The sequence below is a fragment of the Daldinia decipiens genome (assembly GCF_022478715.1).
Source record: "Daldinia decipiens strain CBS 113046 unplaced genomic scaffold F4813scaffold_16, whole genome shotgun sequence".
In the NCBI taxonomy this organism is placed as follows: Eukaryota; Fungi; Ascomycota; class Sordariomycetes; order Xylariales; family Hypoxylaceae; genus Daldinia; species Daldinia decipiens.
In genome coordinates this window covers 319778-344088 of record NW_026054559.1, presented here as the reverse complement: position 1 = coordinate 344088, position 24311 = coordinate 319778, and the positions used below count along the sequence as shown (strand labels likewise).

The 24311-nt window shown below is 47.8% G+C and overlaps 12 protein-coding genes and 1 non-coding gene across 13 annotated transcripts; 9 read left to right on the top strand and 4 right to left on the bottom strand.

Moving 5' to 3' along the window:
• The first annotated feature begins 234 nt into the window (after positions 1-234).
• On the top strand, positions 235-1017 carry F4813DRAFT_359225 (uncharacterized protein). The gene has a single exon (XM_049243303.1). The coding sequence runs from the start codon at positions 320-322 to the stop codon at positions 755-757; it is 438 nt and encodes a 145-aa protein (XP_049099628.1). The 5' UTR covers positions 235-319; the 3' UTR covers positions 758-1017.
• On the top strand, positions 862-3083 carry F4813DRAFT_389399 (uncharacterized protein; the record flags this gene model as incomplete). Its single annotated transcript, XM_049246826.1, has 4 exons — positions 862-927; positions 996-1229; positions 1285-1406; positions 1490-3083. The coding sequence occupies 4 exons, from the start codon at positions 862-864 to the stop codon at positions 3081-3083; spliced, it is 2016 nt and encodes a 671-aa protein (XP_049099627.1).
• Positions 3084-3696: 613 nt separating this feature from the next.
• On the bottom strand, positions 3697-4617 carry F4813DRAFT_396181 (uncharacterized protein; the record flags this gene model as incomplete). The annotated part of the gene is made up of 1 exon (XM_049247797.1): positions 3697-4617. The coding sequence occupies one exon, from the start codon at positions 4615-4617 to the stop codon at positions 3697-3699; it is 921 nt and encodes a 306-aa protein (XP_049099626.1).
• Positions 4618-4738: 121 nt separating this feature from the next.
• On the bottom strand, positions 4739-5709 carry F4813DRAFT_389397 (uncharacterized protein; the record flags this gene model as incomplete). The annotated part of the gene is made up of 3 exons (XM_049246825.1): positions 4739-5067; positions 5125-5262; positions 5385-5709. 3 exons carry the CDS (start codon positions 5707-5709, stop codon positions 4739-4741), a joined length of 792 nt encoding a protein of 263 aa, XP_049099625.1.
• A 577-nt stretch (positions 5710-6286) lies between these two features.
• F4813DRAFT_396171 (uncharacterized protein) lies at positions 6287-10419 on the top strand (the record flags this gene model as incomplete). The annotated part of the gene is made up of 7 exons (XM_049247796.1): positions 6287-8530; positions 8592-8810; positions 8876-8935; positions 9005-9040; positions 9100-9255; positions 9315-9515; positions 9551-10419. Coding segments are annotated over 7 exons (3695 nt in total), but the record flags the coding sequence as incomplete, so codon positions are not given.
• A 1671-nt stretch (positions 10420-12090) lies between these two features.
• On the top strand, positions 12091-13492 carry F4813DRAFT_71406 (uncharacterized protein). Its single transcript, XM_049248808.1, has one exon. The coding sequence runs from the start codon at positions 12458-12460 to the stop codon at positions 13163-13165; it is 708 nt and encodes a 235-aa protein (XP_049099623.1). The 5' UTR covers positions 12091-12457; the 3' UTR covers positions 13166-13492.
• A 514-nt stretch (positions 13493-14006) lies between these two features.
• On the top strand, positions 14007-15624 carry F4813DRAFT_71400 (uncharacterized protein). The gene is made up of 3 exons (XM_049248807.1): positions 14007-14851; positions 14902-15109; positions 15180-15624. The coding sequence occupies exons 1-3, from the start codon at positions 14303-14305 to the stop codon at positions 15428-15430; spliced, it is 1008 nt and encodes a 335-aa protein (XP_049099622.1). The 5' UTR covers positions 14007-14302; the 3' UTR covers positions 15431-15624.
• A 147-nt stretch (positions 15625-15771) lies between these two features.
• On the top strand, positions 15772-15870 carry F4813DRAFT_t72. The gene has a single exon. It is a non-coding gene; the product is annotated as a tRNA-Leu (tRNA).
• Positions 15871-15933: 63 nt separating this feature from the next.
• F4813DRAFT_71364 (uncharacterized protein) lies at positions 15934-16967 on the top strand. The gene has a single exon (XM_049248805.1). The coding sequence runs from the start codon at positions 16427-16429 to the stop codon at positions 16733-16735; it is 309 nt and encodes a 102-aa protein (XP_049099621.1). The 5' UTR covers positions 15934-16426; the 3' UTR covers positions 16736-16967.
• On the top strand, positions 16860-17633 carry F4813DRAFT_389391 (uncharacterized protein; the record flags this gene model as incomplete). Its single annotated transcript, XM_049246824.1, has 2 exons — positions 16860-16937; positions 17007-17633. 2 exons carry the CDS (start codon positions 16860-16862, stop codon positions 17631-17633), a joined length of 705 nt encoding a protein of 234 aa, XP_049099620.1.
• A 905-nt stretch (positions 17634-18538) lies between these two features.
• F4813DRAFT_71372 (uncharacterized protein) lies at positions 18539-19511 on the bottom strand. Its single transcript, XM_049248806.1, has 2 exons — positions 19261-19511; positions 18539-19187 (listed from the first exon to the last, which is right to left on the bottom strand). The coding sequence occupies exons 1-2, from the start codon at positions 19402-19404 to the stop codon at positions 18954-18956; spliced, it is 378 nt and encodes a 125-aa protein (XP_049099619.1). The 5' UTR covers positions 19405-19511; the 3' UTR covers positions 18539-18953.
• A 229-nt stretch (positions 19512-19740) lies between these two features.
• On the top strand, positions 19741-21259 carry F4813DRAFT_71350 (PHP domain-like protein). The gene has a single exon (XM_049248804.1). It carries the CDS (start codon positions 20028-20030, stop codon positions 20964-20966), a length of 939 nt encoding a protein of 312 aa, XP_049099618.1. The 5' UTR covers positions 19741-20027; the 3' UTR covers positions 20967-21259.
• F4813DRAFT_71349 (uncharacterized protein) lies at positions 21260-23208 on the bottom strand. Its single transcript, XM_049248803.1, has 3 exons — positions 22937-23208; positions 22597-22886; positions 21260-22540 (listed from the first exon to the last, which is right to left on the bottom strand). Exons 1-3 carry the CDS (start codon positions 22994-22996, stop codon positions 21553-21555), a joined length of 1338 nt encoding a protein of 445 aa, XP_049099617.1. The 5' UTR covers positions 22997-23208; the 3' UTR covers positions 21260-21552.
• Between the last annotated feature and the right edge of the window lie 1103 nt (positions 23209-24311).

The window sequence follows — 24311 nt, the reverse complement described above, 5'->3', positions numbered from 1 at the left end:
CTCTTTGGATAGGATAGAAATTGTTATTTTTGGCTGTTACGAAAGACACTGTGGTATGGAAAAGGCGGTGTTGTGGATACATGAATTGTGTAGTTGGAGGATCTAAAGGAAGCAGAGGATTTGGTATAAAAGTATAAAATATCATGGATAGCATAATATTTATGATCTCAACGAGTTCTGCAAGCCAGGGGTTTGTGCACTTAGTGGGGCATTTTACTCAAACGCGGGTCGAATTTTCTTTTTCTTTTTCTCTTTTTAATGCGTTAATGGAAAGGCAGCATGGATTACACAGACACCCGATGTTATCATCATATGTCCGATGATAGGTACCGACGGAGAGTTCGACAGGGGGCGGCAAAACGATGCTCTACCAGGTGATAATTCGATGGAGCACTCCATTGTGGGATACGATCCTTCGATCCGATGGTTTCGGGATTCAAGAGGTCCACGTCGACCACTATGTCGGTCTTTTGATTTAGTGAAGTGGCAGCTTGAGATGGTATGCGCATGGGGGGACTGTTGGGCCGCAAGGACCACAAGGACCGCAAGGAGAGGACCGGTGGTTTGTGACGTTGCAACTCGCCCGCCAATAACCAATGGATCGCCTCGCGGATGCTACTCGACCCCAGTCGACCCCAGCGTATCGGATCGCGGCTTTATTACTAGATACCATAATTATTCAAGGCTTGGCACCCCTGCCCAAGGCGGTCAGAGTCTAGTGGCGGTCCTTTTTGTGAAGGAAGTCAAGACGATCTAAAAAAATTTTTGGCACATTCTTCTTTTAACAGACCGACTTTCTCTTTTCCCTTTTTTCTTGTTCTCTCCCATGTCGTCGTTTCGGCCAGTGAATTTCCCTACTCTATGCGGGAATGGTGCGATGAAGCCCGGCTTCCGGCCGGGCAGGATCCCGATGTCGTTGGCTTGGGGGTATGTTGGATTTGTTTACTCAACCCACCTATTCACATGTAACGGGGAAATGCTCACCATCGAACTAGACCCTGATCGCTTGTGCCGGGTCCGCATGTATCGCGGTCGTATGTTTAGTGATCCAATACCTATTTTTCTATCTGCGCAAGAGCGAGGACGTACAGCAGTCATATGCTACGAATCCGATCGATGTCGTGTTGTTAGGCGGGCTCCGGAAGCCTCTGAAGTATTTAGGTATCAAATTCGATCGATTAGAAACGCCCCAGCAAGAAGAACGAAGGTGGCCAGCGGCTTTTGATCAAGTAAAGTTGACAACCTGGAACCTCAATACATCCAGCTGCTAATATGGCTGCGTAGTATGTCAAGGCTGTCGGCGACGTCCAGCTTGCGATTGGATTTGCGGTGCTCGTGTACGGCTACATATCTCTAGCAGAGCATGGCTTGTCAATGTATCAATGGTGGCTCATTATAGGATTAGTGTAAGTAGCATCGGCAACGATAAGTTCATGACTCTTCAAAGAAGAAAAAAAAATACGTGCCTCTAACCACATGAACCAAACAGCTGGTATTCGGTCATAGCGAATCTAGCAACTACTTCATATCTGCGCGCCTATTTTCTCAAGAGGGACCCGGGCGAGCGATGGCTACGAATGATTCTTCTTATCTGCCTTATTGCGATACTTAGCTTCTCGATGGTGCCGATTTATCAGCTGAAGGAGAAGCTTGTCAATGAGCATAACGAAGAGACGCAGCGCCGGATACTCCTAGCAACGAACGTACTTTGTTATATTCCCGGATTTGGCGCCAAAGCCGACACGCCGCAGTTTCGATCCGCTGTTACACTCATAGGCATTGTTGTCGTCCTCGGTATTGTTATTATCGGATTACTGAAGCTCTATGAGAGACCCAGCAGTGTTATCTTCAAGTGGCGCGATCACTACCGCGGTGAAATGCAGCAGTCGTTTTTCGGGGATGGAGACAGCATCATAACCTGCATCCGTTGCGAGCAGCGCCACATGTTGCTCATAGTCCGACCCGTCTTAGCGTTCTGGCTGGTTCTGCGCATCTATGCCGACTTCTTGAATTCCGTCTTGACCGAAATCCTTTTCACTACGGCCATGTTCACGTGGGTTACTATTCGGTTTGTCGACATATTGCGCCTTGGCGGGAACCTCGAAGCCTATATTCACCACTGGGATTTCGGTCAGATTGTCGCGCTTGCTTTCTTTATAGCGCCTCTTGGATCGCTAGCAAGCCGCTTGTTGGGTACTCTTAGGAGACTAAAATTGAGTAATCCGTTTTCTAGGCCTTCTACTTTCCGAGACATGAGATGGCTGCCGAGCTTCACCAAAAGACCACAGCCTGAGGAGCTTCCAGACAATGACATTGAACGGCATAGCGACGGGTCAAGATCACCTCATGACGAAGGAATTAGCGAGTTGGATGGACAGGAACAACCGAAAATGGCAAAAATAGCCCAAGAACGGCGTGAACAAACTGGCCATTTGCAAAACGGCGGGACCAACCCAGCTAGGAGAGCGTATGATGTAGGCAATTACAAGGTGTTGCTGTCACCCCGGTTTGTTATCGCACTGCCGCTTGTGGGCTTCTCGAACCTGCTATATCTTGTCCTCTTATTAGTCTTACCAAGGGTACCTGAATACCCGTCGACTTCTGAGGTACTATGGCGAACCATTTTCTGGTACGTCGTTTACCAGCCCTTGCTGCTCTTCGCTTTCTTCCTCGCCGGAATGATTGTAGAAGAGAGAGTTACACGAGAAGGAAGAATGCAGTATGCCTACCGGATCATCGCCGTCATCACAGCTGTATTGTCTACAGCTGCCATCTTCGACACTCTGTATGGCCTCGGTGGCATTCCGATGTCGTATATAGGCATGGGAGCGCTCGGTTTGATCCTACTCGTCTACCTTCTTTACGGGTGCGTCGCACGACCTGGCCCCCTAGCGAAAGGCAAAGGACGTGGCAGATTTCCAAGAGCTGGAGACGTCGAAGAAGGTCAGCCACTCCTCTCGGAAGCCAGGAGAAGGATCTTACCAGATATTCGCATTTTCCCAGTTCGTAGACCGAAGCTGTGGCACGGTCCTTCGAGGAGGCTCTCGGCAAGGGGCAGGAGAAGCTATGGTACAATTGAATAAGGTTCGGATATTACGGTGAATTAAGTCATGCGAATGACGGCGGCGGCGCGATTGTTTAAAATCTACTGGGTATGTGCTCTTTGAGGCTGGGTTTGGGAAAATAAGTTTCATGTGTAGAATGAAAACGAATCACGATGAAATGTCAATTGCATTTAGGTAACATCAATTTTCAACCATCTATATCTGAATGAATATCAGAATCATGTTTATTGAGAAGTATAAGCTGCCTTGGATTAGGTACCTATTCAGGATGTCTCTAGACTGACCTCAGCTTATGATTGGCTTCTTTAAAGGCGAATTCAAGGTTCTCCCTTACGGCAAAGCATTTACATATAAGTGTAGTATGGAAATCTCGGAGGGCTACATCATAACTAGGATAGTGCAACTAGAAAAGTGAAGTCTTGGTTGCTCATTTGGACATTTTTATCCGGGAGGGAGGGGGTATGGGGTGGCACGCGCATAAATTCAGACACACGGAGGCGAATCGAGTACTTCTCACGGGAACCCCTGTGTAGTAATAGTGATTAGGACATAAAAAGAAAAGAGTCGAAAAGAAAGGCGAAAATATGTCACATATTCATACCTTTCTATATAAACCAATTTTCTTACTATACTAGGTTAGATTTGACTCCGCCAGCCCTTCCCTGGCCCTCTCATCTTCAATTACCCCTAAATTCCTATCGACTCTTTCCTCGCTGACATCTACGTGCGATGGAATTAGTAAGTCCATGGATAATATCGAGGTTTTCGTCTCTCCGGCACCGTCTGAGCTATCGTCCTCATCCTCGAAGCCTACTCTAACTGTCGACGTTGGTCGTGGACTAGTTACCAACACTTTAACCGACGCCAGCACATCATCAGACGTCGTGAGTTCGAGAATGTCACCCAATACATCAAGCATCGGGTCTTCGAAGTCTTCCCGCTCATAGAAGAAAATGCCGTCCACCAGACAGAAAAGCGTTATCTCCTCGGGCAATTGTCGAACCAACCAGCCAAAGAGGTGCCTCAACTGCGATAGACTATGACCTTCCTCAATAAGTTCCGGGTCAACACCCGGGGGCAAAAGATTTCTTGGACCAAAATCGTAATCGCAAAGCAGCTGCGCAATGAGACTTCGCATCATCCGCTTGATCACACCTTGTCTAGTCCCCGAGCTGTAGTTATCTTCCTCGTATTGTCCTAAATAAAGACTACTATCAAGATCATCCTCCTCGTCGCTCGAATCGGAGTCCGATCCGTCGTCGTATTCCAAGTGACGGCCGCAAAACCACACGAGGCATAGGTAGTGTTTCCGAGGACGGAATGCCTTTATAAGGGTCGTGCAGAAAATGGATAGAGCAGATGTCTCCACCATGAGGCTGGAGAAGTTGCCATAGATCATCAATTTCATGGATGTTGGCGATACAACCCACTCCTGGAATATTTGACCCTGGACGATCTGCTCTGCCCGTATGCGGTCTTGGAGTGGATGTTCTTTCTCTTTCTCTTCAATGCCCTCGATATCAGCCGTATCGATGTCGGCGATTCCCAACATATTTCACAATTCCTCCTGATCGATGTATGGTGTTTCCGGCCGGAATGGTAGCGATAGTGGAGGTACCGGCGTTGAGTTCAGCCAGCCCGGAGAAGTACTCCGAACGAGATCCCTAAGATATTCAATCTTTTGTGCACCTTCGACGAGAAGTTCTGTGGAAGGGGAGGTATTTATTAGCTAGAATACCCTGTAGGTGTGTTGATCTCGAATGTATTAACTCACGGCTTTGTCTGTAAATTCTATCCTTTTGCTTATGAATTTCGCTATTCTGCCGGCGGATCCTTTCCACCGCTTCTTCATGCTTATCCAATAGCAAGTTAAGTTTGGCATTCATGCCATCAGCCGCGCTGATGAGTACATCAGTATTTTCAATCACTCTCGTGACATTGTCTGCCACTTTCCCTTGGCCTTCTTGAATAAGCTCGAAAATCTGCAGGCTGGCTCGCGAGTCTTGAGGTTGGAATGATGTCAGTAAAAGCTCTAAGGACCGAAGAAGAGGCTGCTTACATCTATGGAAGTCACGCGTATGAGTCTTTAATACCTGTGCCATCAGCTTTTTGCTCCGAGCCGTAATAGCTGTAAGGCTATCGCGGAGAGGCTTTTCGTAATCCCCCCCTTTAGCCACCGCTTCTAGTCCATGGATTACTGACCACGGATATGTTAAAAATGGCACGTAGATTTTGAATAATTGAAGACCTACGACTGGCTCGGGTGAAGAACCGTATGCCCCTTTCTATAGCGAGCAATACGCTCGCTACTAAACTTACGGCTTGCTGGCTTGCGGCTCTTAGGCGCCTTTACCTCTGGCATACTTTTTAATTCTTTCATAGCCGAAGGAAATATCATGTTCCAGTATGTCATTGCCTTACAGGCGTTTTCTTCTGGTTTCTTGCTAGCCTCTGGACCTGGCGTAGGCGATGTCATCTCTGGCACTTCTGCGTGTTGAACATTGACATAGTGCGCATCCTGATTATCATAATGAACTGGTGGATCTTCATAGTATGGATGATACTTTGGAAGTTCATTCTTCATGAAGCCGACTGTTAATATACGACCTTCGTTTTGTGGAAATTCACCTCTGTATTCGGCCATTTCAAGATATATTTTGAAGTACAAATTAGACGGTGGGTAATTTCTCCATTGCATTCTTCAAATCAAAACATAGTCTCTTCTAGGGAGGGGTGGAGAAGAGATTATCCTATGCAATGCTTACATGTCATACCTTTGTTTTATGAAGCGACCAAAGCTAATCATCGGGCGATAACGATATGCAATATTACAGAGCTGGGTAGCTCTTCGCGTGGACCATGTCCAACATTGAACCTACAGGAGGAGTCGGCTGCCTGTGATCGGGGGCCTTGTGATACGAAGTGAACATCTAGCAGTTGAATGGCCAGCTTGGTAGTATGTTGTTACATTATTTCCATGCAGTAGGCCTCAGCTGTATGCAGCCCATACCAGCAATTTCCGCTTGACTCGACTCTAGTATATACTCAGGGTAGAAATAGCGAGTGTTGCAAGAGTTCATGGAGGGTTTGAGTATCCTTGATGATTATCTAGACATATTATCTAGCCTCTTCTGAATTGTCATCGCTTTTATCGCCCCTATTTTCCATTTCCCTTTTTCCCTACATCTCGAAATCCTACTTGCTCATTTCATCTCGCTTCACCATGGCAGGCGTAGAACGAGTAGCCATAAATGGCATATCTTTCGAGTCCCCGCATTTGGACGTCACAGTCGCTAGTGACAAGGTTCAGAAGCCCACTGGCAGTAAAGATGCTTCCAAAGGTCATAACGGAGATTCCTTGGCCATGAATATAGGGCTCTTAAAAGAGATCAAGACTCTTCGACAGCGGCTTTTGGAGTTGGAAAAGGAAGCTCGGCCAACGTTGGTTAGGAAGACTCTCGAGGCGGAATGGGAACATGCAAGGGAGGAACTGGGTTCAGAAGAAGAAAGAAAAGCATGGAGAGAAGAGAAGCGACAACGGAAAATAGGGCTTATGGCGGCCAACCCATTATATATAGGAGGCAAGCAAGACTACAAATATGAGGAGACGTTAAAATACAATGTCAAGCTCTTTAAGCTGCGAAAGAGGTGGGAGCAGAAGATCTTCATGATTAGCGACTCAGAGGATAGTGATCGAACAAGTTCGGACTCTGAAGATGACATCAGTGTCTATCATAGCCGAAATGAAATCTTAGATCGAGCATTTGAAATCGAGAAGGATATTGTCGATGAACATTATAGAGAGAGACGCCGCCGGAGTCTAATGAAACAACGGAGAAAGGAGCAGGAGCAAGCTCGACTCGCGCAGATGGAAATAAAGCACGATACGGAAGAGCCAGTAGAAAATACGTCTTCAAAAACAGTAGAAAAGGCCGTCAAAGAAGCCACCAGCCTTGATGCACGATCAGAGCTGGTTCGGGTTCCGTGGGCCCAATTCAGGGCTCTACGAGGCTTGGACGAGGGTCTTTTTGCTGCAATCGATGTTCTAGTCGGAGAGCCAGTTATTGAATTCAACTTAGATGTCTGCCGGCCCTCGCTCCCGATACATACTCGACAGACTGAGACAACCCAAGCCCATGAGAAGAAGTCTGCATCCAAACTAGACATTGCTCCTGGGGAGTCATCAATGCCGGAACGCTTACGTATTAATTCAAGACATCTACTCATGATTTTTCATAGTATCCTGATGCGTGATGGAAGGATGCTTATTGGAAATGCGCACCTTATATTTCTACGGCCATTCAGATTTTTGGCCTATTATAATCAAGCTATTCGAGAGCGTTACAAGAGTCTTCAAAATGAGTTCGAGAAAAGTCTCGACAGAGATTCTCCGACTAATCACTCTGAAGAATTCTCAAGTCCTCCTAATACTAACAAAGAAGTAGAGGGGGCTCTTCAGGGGGGAACTGTCGACTCAGAGCTATCGTTAAAAAGGGAAATCAAAGAGGGAAAGGATAAAAGATTCATGGATTCGCCAGTCTCATTCGAACATATGAAGCTCCTGGTAGAGTTCATGGATAGTGACATACAGATAAGAGTCGACCATCTTGAAAGTGGCAGATTCCAGAAAGTATTTTTCTCGGATCTCTGGTACCTCTTCCAGCCGGGTACTCTTGTCATCAGGAATAACAGTAAACAAGTATACCGAATCTTGAGTATGCATAGCGTTGGGCATAGAGTCGTTGATCCATTTCGCAGATGGCGTCATATGTCACAGGCAAAAGGGGAAGAAGCATCGATCACGATTAAATGTGTTCACTTTGACTTTGACGGCAAGCAGCTAGGGCCTGTTTCCAAAGTCTTCCGAATCCAGAGGTTCGAACGTGAGAAAACAGTCACATCTCTCGAGATTTACCCCATCCGATTTCACCCATTCCGGAATGATAGTCCTACTGACAACAGGGAGGATGCCGATAATGAGTTTAAAAAATATATCGTCAACCGAGGAAGAAAGTCCCTCAAGGTAGCGGCAGTACGCCTAGCAGCTATCCAGCCCATGTACTATGCTGGCCCCGCCTTACAGACCCAGGACGAAATTGAGAGCCAGGTAGTAGTGGACTTTGAGGCGGCTTTTGGGTCAGAGGAGCATATTTCCAAGGGTTGGAAGCCGGAGCTTGAGACATTAATTGGGTCAGAGAACAGATATGAAGAAACGAATCAGCGGGATAAATGTGACGCGGGTTGCTGTGCTGGCGAGTATATCTACGATGATTCGTATGTTGAGCACATGAGAAACGAGGAGTTCATAGGCCATCTACTCCCTAAAACTCGCGAAGAAATGCCCTCGGTAGCCATAATCCCCCGACCGCTTGACACAAGGGTGCCGGATGCTGAACTTACCGAAGATGATTTAGCCATTATGTCCTACCGTGTATTCGGCTTTGTGCTAAGGAATCGGAAATGGGGTAAGCCTCTTTAGTATCTACACACCGTTGCGCATCCAAAGCTAACATACCAATTTCATAGCCCAGCTAGATCTCACTTATCTTAGTGACGTCCAGCCGTCTGGAACGAGAGATGAGAGTGATAAGGAGGCAAACGAAGGCCCCGAGCGGCCCCGAACAGTGTTTGACCAGCTCGTCTTGCCAGACGGACATAAGGATATGATATTGTCATTAGTCACTCAGCATTTCCGTGACAAAGAATCGAGTCATGACGATCAAGTAGATATAGTTCGTGGTAAAGGCAGGACCCTACCTCAACTATACCTCGAATGCGCGTATGACTTTAATAGTTGACACTACGTCTAGGGAAAGGACTGATATTGCTGCTTCATGGGGCTCCTGGTGTCGGAAAGACAACGACTGCTGGTTAGTTAGTTGATTTCAGCATCTCGCAAATTACATTAGGTACTGACAGTGGTCCATAGGGGGTGGCAGAAAAATTCAAGAAACCCCTTTTCCAGCTCACCTGTGGTAAGTCTTTGTGCCGGTTACTATTCTAAAGCATGGCTGACATGAGTCGCGGCTCATAGGGGATCTTGGGACAACAGCAAAGGACGTCGAATCCGCATTGGAAACGAACTTCGCACTTGCTAGCCGTTGGGGTTGTGTTCTACTTCTAGATGAAGCGGATGTATTTCTCGCACAAAGGACAAAAGAGGACTTCCAGAGGAATGGACTTGTAGCTGGTCTGTACCATCCATTCCCATTCACCGTTTAATATTTAACTAATACCTCCCCTATACAGTATTTTTGAGAGTCCTCGAATATTATGCTGGCATCCTTTTTCTCACTACGAACCGAGTTGGCGACTTCGACGAAGCATTTGCGTCTCGCATTCACATCAGCTTATACTACCCTGAATTGGGCCGGAAGGAAACTTTGGATGTCTTCAGGCTCAACCTGCAGCTCATACGAGACCGCTTTAAAGGCAATCCTCGCAAGTTCAGTCCTGATGAGATGGGAATCGGAGCGTTTGCTCAGGATACTGGGACAAGAATCCATTCGACCATTGGAATGGGCGACAAATTCGCAACGTATGCCAGACGGCATTGGCCCTAGCAGAATACGAAGCCCAAGGCAAAAATCACATGCTTGTCCTAAACCCGAACGCAGAGGTCCATCTTAATGTGTCACATCTCAAGACGGTCGCCGATGCTTATCTGGCATTTTCTAAGCACCTCAAGGACATTTATGGAACTCACGCCGCGCGACGGGCAAAGGAGGCAGGCCTTCGGGCCATGTGGGTCAACGAAAAAGGAGAACTTATGGGAAGTGTTGGGCCGAAGGAGGCGAGTATTCTGAAAGAGGAAAGAAAATCGCGCTTCAAATACAAGTCGCAAGGTAGGTACAACACCACCAGCTATGATCAACAACAAGTGGTTTCCTCCAGTGGTCAAGCTCCTTTGTATCATGGACAGCAGGGATATAATGGCCCTCCTCCGCCCACACAACCCGGCCCAATGAGACCTCCTGAGCACTTCAATGATGCTTCTATGTCCTATCAATACAATAGCCCGAACCCGCAACAACAACAACAACAACAACAACAACAACAACAACAACAACAAATGCGACATCATCAAGGACACAATTGGGATGGTTACGGCACCGGGTATGGCTATGATCAGCAGCAACCCGAAGCAGCTGGACGTAGAGCTTACTCACAGCAGCACCATCTGGAACCGCCAAGGGGAAATTTTTCGCATCCGCAACAAACCAGCCAGCCGCCTCCACATGGTCATACACAAGAGTACAATTAGTCTAGACCTAAAAACGGAATTGATAGAACTCAATACTCAACGTACTAAAATGAACTTGACGGCGATGAAATAATTGAGGTAAAAAGGGGGAGAGATTTCTATGTTACTTAGGTCCTTTATTATAGCTCAATCTACTTCGTATGTGTTTACTTTCCGTTCAAACCTATCCCAGTAGCCCAAGGCCATTATCAACCCGCTGCCAGACAACCTATCAGTAGTATCTTACTATATAGGTATTTTCGGTATAAATGCCTACCTACCTGGTGCTTTGGGTTTACTACTTACGTAGGTGCTTCAAATACATAAACTATAAGAACGTCTATTACGTTCATAACAATTGGACATAACGCCAGTAGGTAGACCATTATACCCATATTCAGCCCCAATAATGGTAGCCCCATGGACAGGTAGTCATAGCACGCAAGTCTCGATATAATTAAGAACTAATCACCCCTATCCACAATATTACCCGTTATGGTCCTTTATTACCAAGCACGAGAACCACTATACCCAAGAGTATGCCACTCTATCACGGCAATGATTTCCTATGGCAATAAATTAAGTACTTATATTTCCCCCACACCCTTTTCCGCCCACGCCCCGTCTTCGGCTTCTTCTCCTTCTGTGCGGTTGCACTAACTACTCCTAATTCTTCTCCCATAAGCCGAAGACTATCGACAACGACATACTTCCGAAGTCTACCTATGTTAGATGAGACTAAGGATGGACGTGGGACTATGCAATTGGCTCTCCGTGGCGGAGAAGGACGGCTGAGCCCGCGAGTATAGATTAGCAAAACAAAGCTTATTGGGATCCTTTGACGGGAACTCTGATGCATGCAAGCCTATCATGCAATGTATAATCTTTAGTCGTCGATTCTTTTATTCTATTGGTAACAATGGACATAGTAGGAGGGATACAAGCCAAATGTCTCGCGTATACGGTATATTCGCAGTATGGGAATAGGTGGCAGACGATCTAGATAAAACTGTAGCAAACAGTTTCGAAACATGCAATTAGTTGGAAATATTCTCCCTACTTAGGCCTACCTAGGTACCTAAGCTGTTTCTTCTGTCGAGAATTTTGTAACGACAAAGTAACCCCAGATCCCAGATAGATTCCATTGTTTCCGATTTCATCTTGATAGCCGTGCACAGACCACTTATAAACTCGTCCAAAGAACAATGGAACGATCAACCCATGTGCGTCGAGTCCAGCTAGTCGGATGTTTAATCCAATAATATACTTCTGTAGATTTTGACAACATGCAAGGACAACATGCAAGGACCCTGAAGATCCGCGAAAACCCTTTGACAGCGGCCATTGGGCCATGCAAGCCATAATCGTTTCAAATGCTAACCTGTTCCTATCAACAAAGCTCGTGGCTCTTTAGTAAGCTACTGCCGCTTTGCTGACAACACTCCTTTGAGGCGGCATTGGGAGGAGAATCGGAGCGATAAACCAATAACGGAGCGGTACTACGGCGGAATGCGATCTCGTGCATTCTAAGCTACGGTTGTAAGACGGCGGCCCCCTTTTTTTCGATCCACCCTAGATCCCTGGACCCCAATATCACACTCCCTCCAGATAAAAGCGAGATAAACAAGCTTTCTTAATAAACCAGGGACTAGGAAGACTGGAGTGGTGTTATTTTCCCTTTCTAAAAGCACGTTTTCAGGGCCGGACGCTTCCACGGCATTGACGAGGCCAATATGGGGGACTCATTACGCGTCGTTTCCGGTTCGAAAATTTATTTTTTCTTTATGGGCCCCATTTCACCACCAATCGGCTTACGTGGCTTCGCCTCTGATAGCAAGTTCATAATTAGTTTCTGACGCCTACGACGCCTAACGCCGCGGTGGAACATCTGATGCTGTAAGAATCCTATTGTGTGTGTGTGTGTTGGATGATGGCGTCGAGTCAAAGGGATCTGGAGGACTCGATGTGAGTATACTTAAGGGGGCTTGTCGCCTCCTCGTCGATAGTCAATATGTTGTCTTTCTCTCTATCCAGTTCTCACTAGTCCACTCCTTCACTTAGATCTATACACTTGAACCAGTCTTTTTCTTTAAGCATACTTTATACTACACTCTTTTTCCATTTTTAAATATTCTATCCAGTTAGAAGGATGTTGAGGTCACTCTTTACACTCACCAATCTTCTTCTATCTACTGCGGTAGCCTTGCCATCCGGCATTATACGAAGTAGCCATATTTCAGGCGGCCTGTCCGCCCGGGGATCCTGCGCGACGCAAGCGTCCGACGCAACTAACGACGGCGACCAAGGAGGTGCCGGGATTAAACTAAGCAACAGCGGTAGCGGATCTCGCAGCTTCTTCGTGTATGAGAACAGCTGCGACAGCATACCGCTCAAGTATGTGACTGTCAGTGCCAAAGAGACCAAGTTTGTAGCGTTACCGGAACTGTTCCAAGGCCGCATCGTGCGTGGCTCCGATGCCAACTTAGACGGACAGCCACACTTGTTAGGCACATGGCTCGAGATCGGACTAGATGGCACTGGCAAGGGATACGGCGATATATCACTGATTCGAGGTTGCGATGGTCCTGTGACTCTTGACGCCGAAGACGGGACCGGTGCGGCTACCGGCTTCGATGACCTGAGTGTATTAGCAGATGCACCCGAGGGCGTCTACGAGATCGAGAGTGACGGGACGAAAGTTATCGAGGCTACTGAGGGCCAGCTTTCTGCCGTCGTCGAGCCCGTTAGGGACTACCTCGCTAGCAAGCTCGGCTACGAGAAGGCATACATCGACGACTACCATGGCAATCCCGTCATCTGCTCCTCCAACGAACGATTCAGTGCTACGTTCTACTAGGAGAGCAATAAAGGCCATCGCATAAGCTTGGGACTTCGGCGTGGCGTTTAGAGAACTTGGAGACATGAGGAAGTTTGATACGACCGGTATTTAGCTGGGTTAAAACAAGTTCATAAAGTTTGAGGATATCAGTGGAAAGGCAGAGCCTGTTATTGGCTTCCTCAGCATTCTTGTACATATTATATCCAGGTTTTGGGATATATCCACCTGGAAATTTGGCATATGGGCATTGCTCTGTGGGCAATTTTCACTTCTACGGCATATTAAATTGACAAAGGGGCGAACTGATAGTTATTTTTGCTTATACCAAATGATATTATACCTTTGAACAACTTGAGATTTTGATCATGAAATTTTCAACTTATCTAAGCTTAGAGTTGTATTCAATTTGATACAGTATTGCTTGACTTAGTCACTCTGAGCTGGTTATTCTAAGAGGAGTGTCATTTATTTCTACAACTATCATTTCTCCCCCTACTTGTCTTTTATTACGGAAATACAATATATCAAGTTCTATATCAAGTTATAGTTACTAGGTACCTTATACTGAAATGTTGCATCTGATGAAGAAAACGTGGGGCCCGTCTCCTCCCACAGATGTGTTGAATACGATAGATATTTTCAGCAACTAAGAATCTAGGCCCTGGGGAAACGCTCAGTTCGTCCTAACGGGCACGACCCGAGAAATAGTCAATACTATATTAGCCAGGGGTATAAAGCGCTCAACTAGTACCTAATCCCTCAAACCGGACGAATAATATACATAGTAGCAAAAGTGCAGCGTTAGCCTGTAGAATAGCTCCTTATTCTCCTAAGTTAGCGATCTTAAAATTAATCGAATGCGGAAATATGAGCTTAGCTGGGGCCGCTAGTAACGTAGTCGTTTATAGTTCTTCAGCTGAGCTTCAAGATCAGCAGTAGGGCCTCTAGACCGCCGGCGCCAATTGCGCCACTTAATTTCGGTAATCGAGTTCGAGACTAGAGAGGAACGTCGTACGTGATTTATATATTATCTGCGTAGAGCCGCAACTTTTGTTGAAAGTCAGTGTATACCCCAGGTTGTCGTTTAGAAGTGAGAGGCAGTCTTCGTTCGTTTTAAACTATCACTTCCTCGTAACGTGAGGCTTCTATTTGATCATGTTGTTTAAATACATAATCTCGGCCGCAACCTTGTCCGCCTTTTATGAGGTGGCGAATGCGAGCAGATGCAGGCCGAGAACGTCGAGTAGTGAGCCAATCCCGACGACCTCTTCGTATAGTTTGGTGCCCTCGAGCACGTACGCAGTCTCTATCACTACTTTATCGTCTTTTGCTTCCGCTACGAGCTCTGTAGCTATATCTTCAACAATCAGCGACAGTTCAATTGCATCAAGCACTGAATCTTCGTCCATAATTCCCTTGACGAGTTCTTCATTGAGTTCCTCAGTAATATCATCGACCGAGAGCATAATAGCAACTGAGACTGCCTCCTCAACAAACTCCTCGGAAATCTCATCGTCGGAGAGCGTATCGGCGACTGAGACGATCTCCTCAACAATATCCTCAACCACCTCCTCGATTAGCAGCGTCGAAACCTCGTCAACTATCACTTCATCGAGTATTACCCCGTCAAGTACTTCCTCGTTGGAGATACCTTCAACTACATCGTCAACTACGTCCGCAGAGCCTACCCCTACTAACATTCAAGTGAGTTACATGATGTAAGCATAGGGAATTGTCACTAATTTTGACACAAGGCCGTTATAAACTCTGGCTTCGAGATCGCGGATCCTATCATATGGACCTTTCCAGGATATAGGCTTGACATGGCCGCCAGCGGTTCGCTAGACACGGACCCATTCTCGGGCTCGCGATCGTTCATCGCGCAGGGACTACCAGGCCTCTGGCAGATCCGCCTACAGCAGACTGTGTCGGTCGTGACGGGCCAAGCATACTCATTCCAATGTAAGTAAATAGACCCACTATATAACTCACTATATCCTGCTTTGAGACATAATATCTAACCAACCTGAAGATACTCTCAAGATGGACCCACCCGCTGGGTGCGTCATGGACGTGTTGATTAACAATGTGCGAACGCGGCGGCCTAACCTAACTCAGAATCGGGGCCTGTACACGACTTACACCGACCCATGGACCGCAACGAGCGATACAGCAACGATTTTGTTCAGCTCGCAGTGCAGCGCGGGTGGCCCGGCAAACAAGTTGTATTATGATGATATTACGTTGACTACGGTCGACGCGCCCGAGGTTACGATACCGTAGAACTCTGAGGCTGGTTGAGAGAAACGAAATCCGAATGTTATCATCGCATATATAGTAGTCATAATATATAGACCTAATGCCCTTCGATGGATAAAGAGGTGAAATCTCTGAAATAGAAGTTTCAGTAACTCTAAAATCTAATGTAGAAAATTGGAAAATTTAATTAGCTTGATAAAGATTACCTAAGTACCTAGATCCAACCAATAGGGTTGCGCAAATGACATAATTACATCACCCCACTTGCCTGTTTTTGGGACAAAAACGCAACCAGAATATATTATGCTACAACCTTAAAATAATTACGTTCTGTTTCTACAAACCAGTTTTTTCTAAAAACTTTAGGCAGTGTGGCCGAGTGGTTATGGCGCTGCGTTCAGGTGTACCTGAATTACAACTTCGCAGTGGAGCAATCCGCGTGGGTTCGAGTCCCACCGCTGTCATGATTCTTTTTGATGATGTCACCTATGTACAAAGATATCGATATCATTTCCTTTTTGACTTGTCATACTCCTTATTACTTAACATGATATGAAATCTTTAGCTCTGCTAAACTCCTCTTGTTAGTCAGCGAATTAGAGTTTCTAGGACAATGTCTTAATTCTAAATCAAGGTCTTGTGCTTTGCTAATCCTCCTACAATCCTCTCCTGCGGTTCGGATTCATAAATTGTTATTTAAGGAAACCAGGATAGCGAAACATGTATTTGGTAAGGGGGTCGAGCGAGAGATTTATTCTAAACTCATCATCCCCATCAGACTTTGAGGAGAATAGGAAAGAAACAGAGTCAACACTGTGTTTGTGGCCTGGCAATTAAGCCATTTAGCCACCTCTTACGATGTATTTGTGATATGGACATTTCTCGTTGCTTTATCAAAAACAAGTAACTACCTAGGTTAGGAAAACATATGTATGCTGAGTGATTGTGTGTTGACAATAATGTTTATGGGAATACCGTCAAATTAGCATAGCTTGTTTGTCCATTCGACATTTTACCAATATGTCACCGAAGCGGGGTCTGAGCCCCCAACTAGTCGGCAATCCATTCATTAAAAAGGAGAATTTAGAATGGACTTTCGATCTTTCCCGCCCAACCCGCGACAGTGGTGAAGAGGGTAGCTCCGATGAGATAGGTAACTACGGATCTGAGGTGGAAGAAGAGGAACCAAGGGCTTCGGCTGTAGAGGCGGGCAAGGCCAAGATCGAGGACCATCTCGGTTACTTCAGCGGGCTTTTAACGAAGACTATACTGTCGCCTTTCCCGTCGGATATACCAGGACTATCTATCGGAGCCTACCGGAAGCTTTGAGCAAAACTCGGGTAATCCTCGAGGCGCGCATTTCGTTGTGCATCAGCATGATCATCCTATTGCAGGCACGCATTACGATCTCCGGTTACAGATCAACGAGACAAGTAGCGCATCCTGGGCTATCATGTATGGGCTCCCAGGTGATCCTAACAGCCAGCGTTTAAATAGGAACGCCACGGAGACAAGAATCCACTGTTTATGGGTATGTTCCCCTAAACCTAACTGGGGTTCCCATCCTGGTTTCCTCTACTAACCCCAGTGTCCTTCGTAGAATCATCTTATAGAGACAGCCTCAGTATCGACTGGCTCTCTTATCATCTGGGATACGGGGACGTACACTATTCTCCCACCGCGAGAGACTAGCAGACGCACTAGCTGTAACTCGCAATCTGATGAGGAAGAAAAATCGCCCGAGCTCACGGAGCAGGAGAAACTCCATCAGACATTCCAGACACGGAAGATCCGTATCCGTCTTAACGGCACACGCTTGCCGCGTAACTATGTGCTAAACCTACGGCTCACCAAGGAAGAAGACGTAGCCGGCCGCGCTAAGAGCACACGCACGCCCACGTGGCGACGGAGGCGAGGAGCTCCAGCACAAGGCAGAGACTCGGCCAGGGGTAAAGGGAAGGGCAAGGCAGTCGAGCCAGCGACAAGCTCGGGCTCAGACTCGGGCGGAGAGCCCTCAGAAAACGAAGAGTCGGAAATTGTAAACGCGCCCGTCGAGGATGTTGACGAGCACGGGAGTCGACTCACGTTCCCGTTTTACGTCCGTGGTGTCGAGGCTGAGAGGAGCGTTGTGACGGGTCGGACCGGTGGTGACGTTTTAAAGGATGAAGGTGTTGTTGGGTATATTGGACGGAAGGGATGGCGGCCTGTTTTGAATCGAATTGGCTGACGGGCTGGGCACGGTTGGTAATTGTTAGGATTCTATCTTTGAACTCTTTTAAGTTAAGGAAGATTCCGTATTACTATTACGTTAGGTTAGATAGAGAGGCTTTTCTATTAATATTAATATAAGAATAGGTACTACAGGAGTAGTGCACGGGATTTTTTAGGAGAATTATATTATTATCCGCATAAGAAGATACATATCATATGGGCCCTACGCCTGTCTACTTTCTCTTAACAATGCTGATCTGACCATTCAAGATGTCTGGACTCCCGTAGGAAATAAAACGCAGAGATGCAGCCAATCTCTTGCCCCTATTTTCATCACCTTCGTTTGTCTTTCTCCAATAACCTAGTGAACGGAACAACATGACTAGCAATATAATAGGAGGCAAGAAGATGGCCGATACGAATAAAAACATGGCGGCGGTTACGAGAATAACATCGGTTATGTAGGGCGTATAGTAGAGGAGGATAAACACGGTGAAACCCGTCATGATGCAGAACCATCGGCTTGGAAGCGGAGAAGAAAACCAAGCATCGCACGCAGCCTCCTCCTGCGCCTGGCGAAGGTGTTCGTCGTCTATATCTGCCTCGATTGTCTCGTCAGCATCATACTTTGGCCAGACCAGCTGTAGGATGATAACCCACACGCAGCGCTGCAGTGCCGAATACCGCTTTTATTCGTAGGCTCGGGGACGTCCTCCCCTTCGTCAAACAATAATTCGTACCAGCCATGCGGTAGGTTTAAGTGCCGAGTGAGATCTTCCGTGTTTAAGTATACGAAAGGTCAGTTCTTAGAGTTTGGACTGTTCAAAGCTCTGACGAGCGTAATCGGATGGTCTGCTTGTCAACATTAGATATAATTACAGGTCTGCTCCGATAAACCCAGGATCGTGTCCAATATTCTGCAATAGGAGAATTTCAATATTACTGTGAAAGTCTACTGTAGTATGTACCTCAAGTCGAGGACCTATAGCGCGTAACTCGAATCATCAATATTCTCATGAGTATAGAGCTGGCCGTGATGAGTTTCCAATATCTACCTTCCAAGACATTAATCGACTGCCACGCATGCCTAACCGTGTGCAGCTTATAGAATAAACTCCAAGATGTAATTTGTAATTATCGTTCCATCCATCCACAAGCAATGTCAAAATGCCCCAAGCGGGATATCCTATGATACGCGGATCCTTAAACTCCAACCCTGATGCTGTGCAATATGATGCAACCGCTAACACTGTTTCGTATCGTGTACTCAGCTGCCGTAACACCTACCTCCTGCTGTCTTAAATCGTGAAACTAACGGGCCAACCTCTTGCGTTTTTTATCCGTATCTCATAGGCGCTTGACCCTGAGGCGGTGCTTGTCCCCATCCCGGAGGTGGTCCTTGTTGTGGAGGTCCTTGCTGTGGCGGTGGTTGATTCTGCATCGGAACATTATTCCCTTCCCCGCCACGTCGCATCGCCTGAGCGTCAGGTCGGTGTTCTAACGGCTGCGCGAAGTTGCAGATATGGCAGACGACGTCCTGGTAGCCATGGATAGAGAGCGGGACGACGGGCTGCGTTTCGTGTTAGCATCTCTTTCGAGGCTTCTCAGTTTAGGTAGGTATAGATGGCGCGCTATAGACTTACCACGAAGCAAAAGGTGAACCAAGGATTGCTTTTGATGATATGGCCGGCGAAGTTGCCGCAGTTGTGGCATTGACAGACAACACCCTCGTATCCTTCTACCTCTTTCCTGAAGGTGTGCTCACCGCAGGTGAATATTAGACACATGTTGACCGAGTGCTAGAACTCTATCGCAAGTGATATTTGCGCTACGTAGACGGATTCGCGCGTTTGAAAGGTGGCCAAGACTCAAGAGAGTAGCAGGTTAAACGATGTTGACGAAGGATTAAGAATATGTTTACTACTTTTCTGATTATACAAGGATTAAGTCGTAGGATGTAGAGGTAACAATTAGTAAAATCAATTTATTCTCTGTCAGTGCCATGCTGGCTGAAGAAGTATTCGCATCGTCGGGCGAGATGCGCGTCACCTTGGGGGGCTGTGCTTTAAAGGCCAAGACCCAAGACTGGAACCAAGACAATATTCCAATTAACCAAGTCTAAATTCCAATGCAAGGAAAATGGGAATTAAATATGTCCTAAATTACCTCCGTCGCACAGCATTATCGATAGTGTAGAGGTACCTATAGCCCCACTAGATTGTACCTAGGTTCCATACATAGGTACCTGACTACTTGCCTATCAAATATCTGGACAAGGACCTGTAGCTCAAAACTTCAAAACTTCAAATATTCACACTCCAGTCACCAATGACACCAATGACACCAATGACACCAATAACACCAATGACATAGAATTAAGCCTCGAAATGCTCATTAGCCCCATAACAAGATGCTCTACGACCTCAACATCGCCTGGTCGTCTTCCATCAGCACCGCCGAGCTCGAGCGCACATTGAGGTTCAGCTCGCAACTCGGCTACAATGTCGTTGCGCTGAACCACAATCTCGACGCACCCCTACCCTCGCAGATCCCGAACCCAATCCCCCAACTCGCCCGCCAGCAGTGCATCCCCACCGTCCTCCGCCGCCTAACTGTTAATTTCTCAGACCCGTCGCAAAACCAGCAGCTCCCCAAAGCTGCGCAGGCCTATGATATTCTAGCACTCCGCCCGCAAACCGAGAAGGCATTCCAGGCTGCCTGTCTTACCGTCAGCACCACCGAGGTTTCTATTATCTCGCTGGACCTCACCGCGCGCCTACCCTTCCACCTGCGTCCTAAGCCATGCATGGCCGCCGTCGCGCGGGGCCTGCGCTTCGAGGTCGCCTACGGTCAAACGCTGAGACCCGATGCTGACGCCCGCGCTCGCGCCAACTTCGCCGGCAATGTGATACAGCTCGTGCGCGCGACCCGCGGCCGCGGCCTAATTTTAAGCAGCGAAGCGGCCGATACCATGGCCCTGCGAGCCCCCGTCGACATTGTCAACTTGCTCGCCGTATGGGGTCTCCCTACCGATAGGGGTATGGAGGCGCTGGGCGTGAACCCGCGGGGTGTGGTGGTGAACGAGGGGATTAAGCGAAGCGGGTTTAGGGGTGTGGTGGATATTGTAAACGTGGCGGAGCGCAGCGAGGAGGAGCAGTCGAAGCTATCGAAGGGCAAGGACAGGGAGGTGGTGGAAGTAAAAGATAATAGAAAAAGGAAGAACGGAGGGGGCGAGACAGCTGAGAAAGGAGGGGGCGGTGGAGAGAATGCGCCGGTCAGCAAGAGGCAGGCGAAGAAGCTCAAGGCTGCGTTAAGAAAAAAGGAGGTTGAGCAAAAGGGAGCTCGGTGAAGAATGAACGAATGAATGAACGAAAAGACAATTGGTATATCAAGATTTACATACGGTGATGGCGTTTGGAAGAATAGATCGGCGAACTGGAGATACCCTTATGAAATATATTATATATTCTCGCTCACTTGTACATATCACACTCACGCATCTCAACGACTCGGTTCAAGGCCAGCCTCGACTCAATTATTTGTTGCTTATTTATTTCAGCAGCGAGAAGCGAAGCGAAGAAGTCAAAAGCTATATACATACAACTCATGTGCTCCTAGCATCTCGTGGTAAACGTAAGCCGTGGTTCTTTCTCTTCTCCATACCAACTAAATAACCAACCAGCCAAGCCAACCAGCCAAAAATGGGGGCTACTTAAATCACGTCTGCGTGCATATATTGGAATATGAAAAAAAATGAGAAATGGAAGCGTGGAAGGGAATGGTACTAGTGGTGCTGATGATGATGATGATGATAATTATTTTACAGCCTGCAAATCCGAGCAAAGCGCAAACGGCGAATCTGCTGCGGAGGGGTATTTCCTATCCCTTTTTCTATCTACACGACCTCAGCAGTCCTCCCCAGCCATCTTCCGCGCCTAGACGCGGCCGAGAAGTCCCAGCGTCAGAACGTTCGTCAGCGTGACGCCGTTGAGGTTGATCGACGGGCCCTCGTTGGCGCCAGCGAAGGTCGTGGCGGTAACGGCGGGCACGGCGGGGGTCACGTTGCTGCCGGCGTTGTTGGCGGCGGGCGGGGTCTCGATCGGGAGAGCGAGAGACGATTGCGCTGCGAGGGGGACCGTGATGGCTTGGGCTGTCGAGGCTGGGGCGGTCGTTGATGGGGCGACTTCGGGCAGTTGAAGGGTGGAGTCCGCGGTGGGAGTCGCGACCGAGGTGCTGCTGGAAGAAGAGACGACTGCTACGCTTGAGCTGGATGGCGTTTCGACTGCTGAGGAGGACGAGGGCGAGGACGAGGACGAGGACGAAGACGAAGACGAAGACGAAGGCGAGGCGGAAGATGCGGACGACGTGGTAACAGCTGCGGCACTTGATGTTTCTGCTGCGGCACTTGATGTTTCTGCTGCGGCACTTGATGTTTCTACTGCGGCACTTGATGTTTCTACTGCGGCACTTGATGTTTCTACTGCAGCGCTTGATGTTTCTACGGCCGAAGTCGCGGGGACAGAAGTCGCCGCTGCTGATGTCGATAGTTCAGCGGCAGCGGATGAAGTGGCCACGACGGGACACTGGGCCGGGGAAGTCTCCGTGACGGTTACCGTAACACTAGCACTTGTCGCCGGAGCTGCTAACGATGCTGGGACGGCAGCAGCCGAGGAAGCTGCCTTTGCAGCAGACGATGCGATGGCTGAAGCCTGGTCTGCCGGGACCGGAGCACCAACGGGCGTGCCGCATGCGATCATTTGCATCATGGTAACCGTTGATACTTGGGTGACGGTCGTGGCCTGCGTTATAGGCTGCATGATGGTAGATACCTCGGTTACTATCGCTGCTGGAGCCGACACTGTTATCGTGAGCGCCGCGCCGGTACTGAAGACGGTCGTTGTGATGAACGACAGTTGGGCTCCGCTGTTTACTATTGTTAGCTACTATATATACCACCAGTCTTGCGGTAATATACGAACAGTGCGTCCCCGATGCCACCAGCGGCGGAGGCAGTTTCAGTGACTGTTACCGTCTGGGTGACAGCCGCTGTGCCGTTGAATCCGCCTACCGCACCGGCTCCTACCGTAATCGTCTGCTTCACTGTCTCGGTGACGGTGACGGCGCCATTTTGTCCTTTGCCTTTATGGCCATTTTCGTTGCCGTTGCCGTTACCATTGCCCCCTTCATTGCTACCGATGCCGAGACCGCTGAGCAGCTGATCTAACAACCCTCTCTTCACTGGTTGATCATAGTAGCGATATGTGCCGGCCTGCAACTAGATGAGTATGGTTGATCGTAACGTGATAAAGTAGTACGCACCTGAACAAGCGACAAGGAACCCAGCGCGGATAGGAGAAACGTCGAGCGCGATACCCTCATCCTTAAGATGTAAGAATTAGGAGCGATCACTCACTCACTAATACCCTTGGTATGGCCGTGATGCGCAACGACGATCCAAGTATATGGATGTAATATAATTAAATGAAGGATAAATAGTATGAACAGACCAGCCGTTTTCCAATTACGCGGGATCAACCCGATGGATTTAATTTTCAGTGAGCGTAGCGAATATTTGATCGTTCGAGACTTGGCTTGAACGGGCTGTCGATATTATGGAAATGAGAGAATTATACCGGATCGGATCCGAAAAAAAGCATCAAATTAGGCGCGTAAAGCACTTAGGGAGCGAAAGGAACGACAGACGAGCAGGTCTCGAAACAATCAAGCAAGCATCACGCGGAAGCTGGGTGGCGCTTAGGAGTTGAAGCCATCGAGAGGAAACACCAGATCACAGAAGGGGAGAGATGGAAAATCGACCGAGGGGGGGAGGGGGGAGGAATCACAGCACGATAAGTGGTAGATGGGATTACTATAGTAGGAAATGGGGCCATACTACGCGGCCAGATCGAGAGCCTCAACGAAAGAAGATGAATTTTCACACTTCTGAAGCTCGTTTCGACCGGGGGGTCCAGCAACATTAGCTAGCTAGCTAGCTCCAGTCCCTTTTCCCTTTTCCCTTTTTCCCTTCGAGCGCGGTCTATTACTATGTAACTCTACATAGTACAATACATACATACCTACGGCAAATTTCATGCAGGCTGATGCAGGTCGAGGCTTGACAGCTCGCCCAGTCTGGTGTTGGCGATAGCGCAGGGGTTTCCCGAGTTAGTGGAATTTCGTCAAGCGTGCTGAGGCTCAACGTCCCGGTCGGGAAGCGTGGCCGAGCCTGGGGTCCGATTGTGGCAGGGGTTGAGACACCGCCATGACAAAGGAGGTGTTTGAAGCTAGGGGGGTTCAACATATCCCCTGACGAACTGGCGACGCGATAATTCATGATACTCGGTAGATAGCATTGATGATAAGCGAACTGTCTTATTCATCCTTCGCTGAGACAAGTTACATTACTGATTCGAAGGTGACGAAAGGGCCCCCCCTTCATTTTCTGTGTTGTAGGATCGCTTAGATTGAATTGGAGTCTCATTGAATTGTCATAACTTATCGTAAGTTTCGGGAGGAATAGGGCTGAGGCAGGCCATAATTCTTGGAATGCTAGCGGCGCAGTCGTTTTAATTAATTATTCGGAAAGGAAGATTTTACGAGAGAGGGGCGAATGGAAAAGCCCACTTGTACATAAGTTATCGTGGGTTATCGTGGGTTACGCGGGCGCCTCTTCGGATATAGCGTCTTCTTGGCA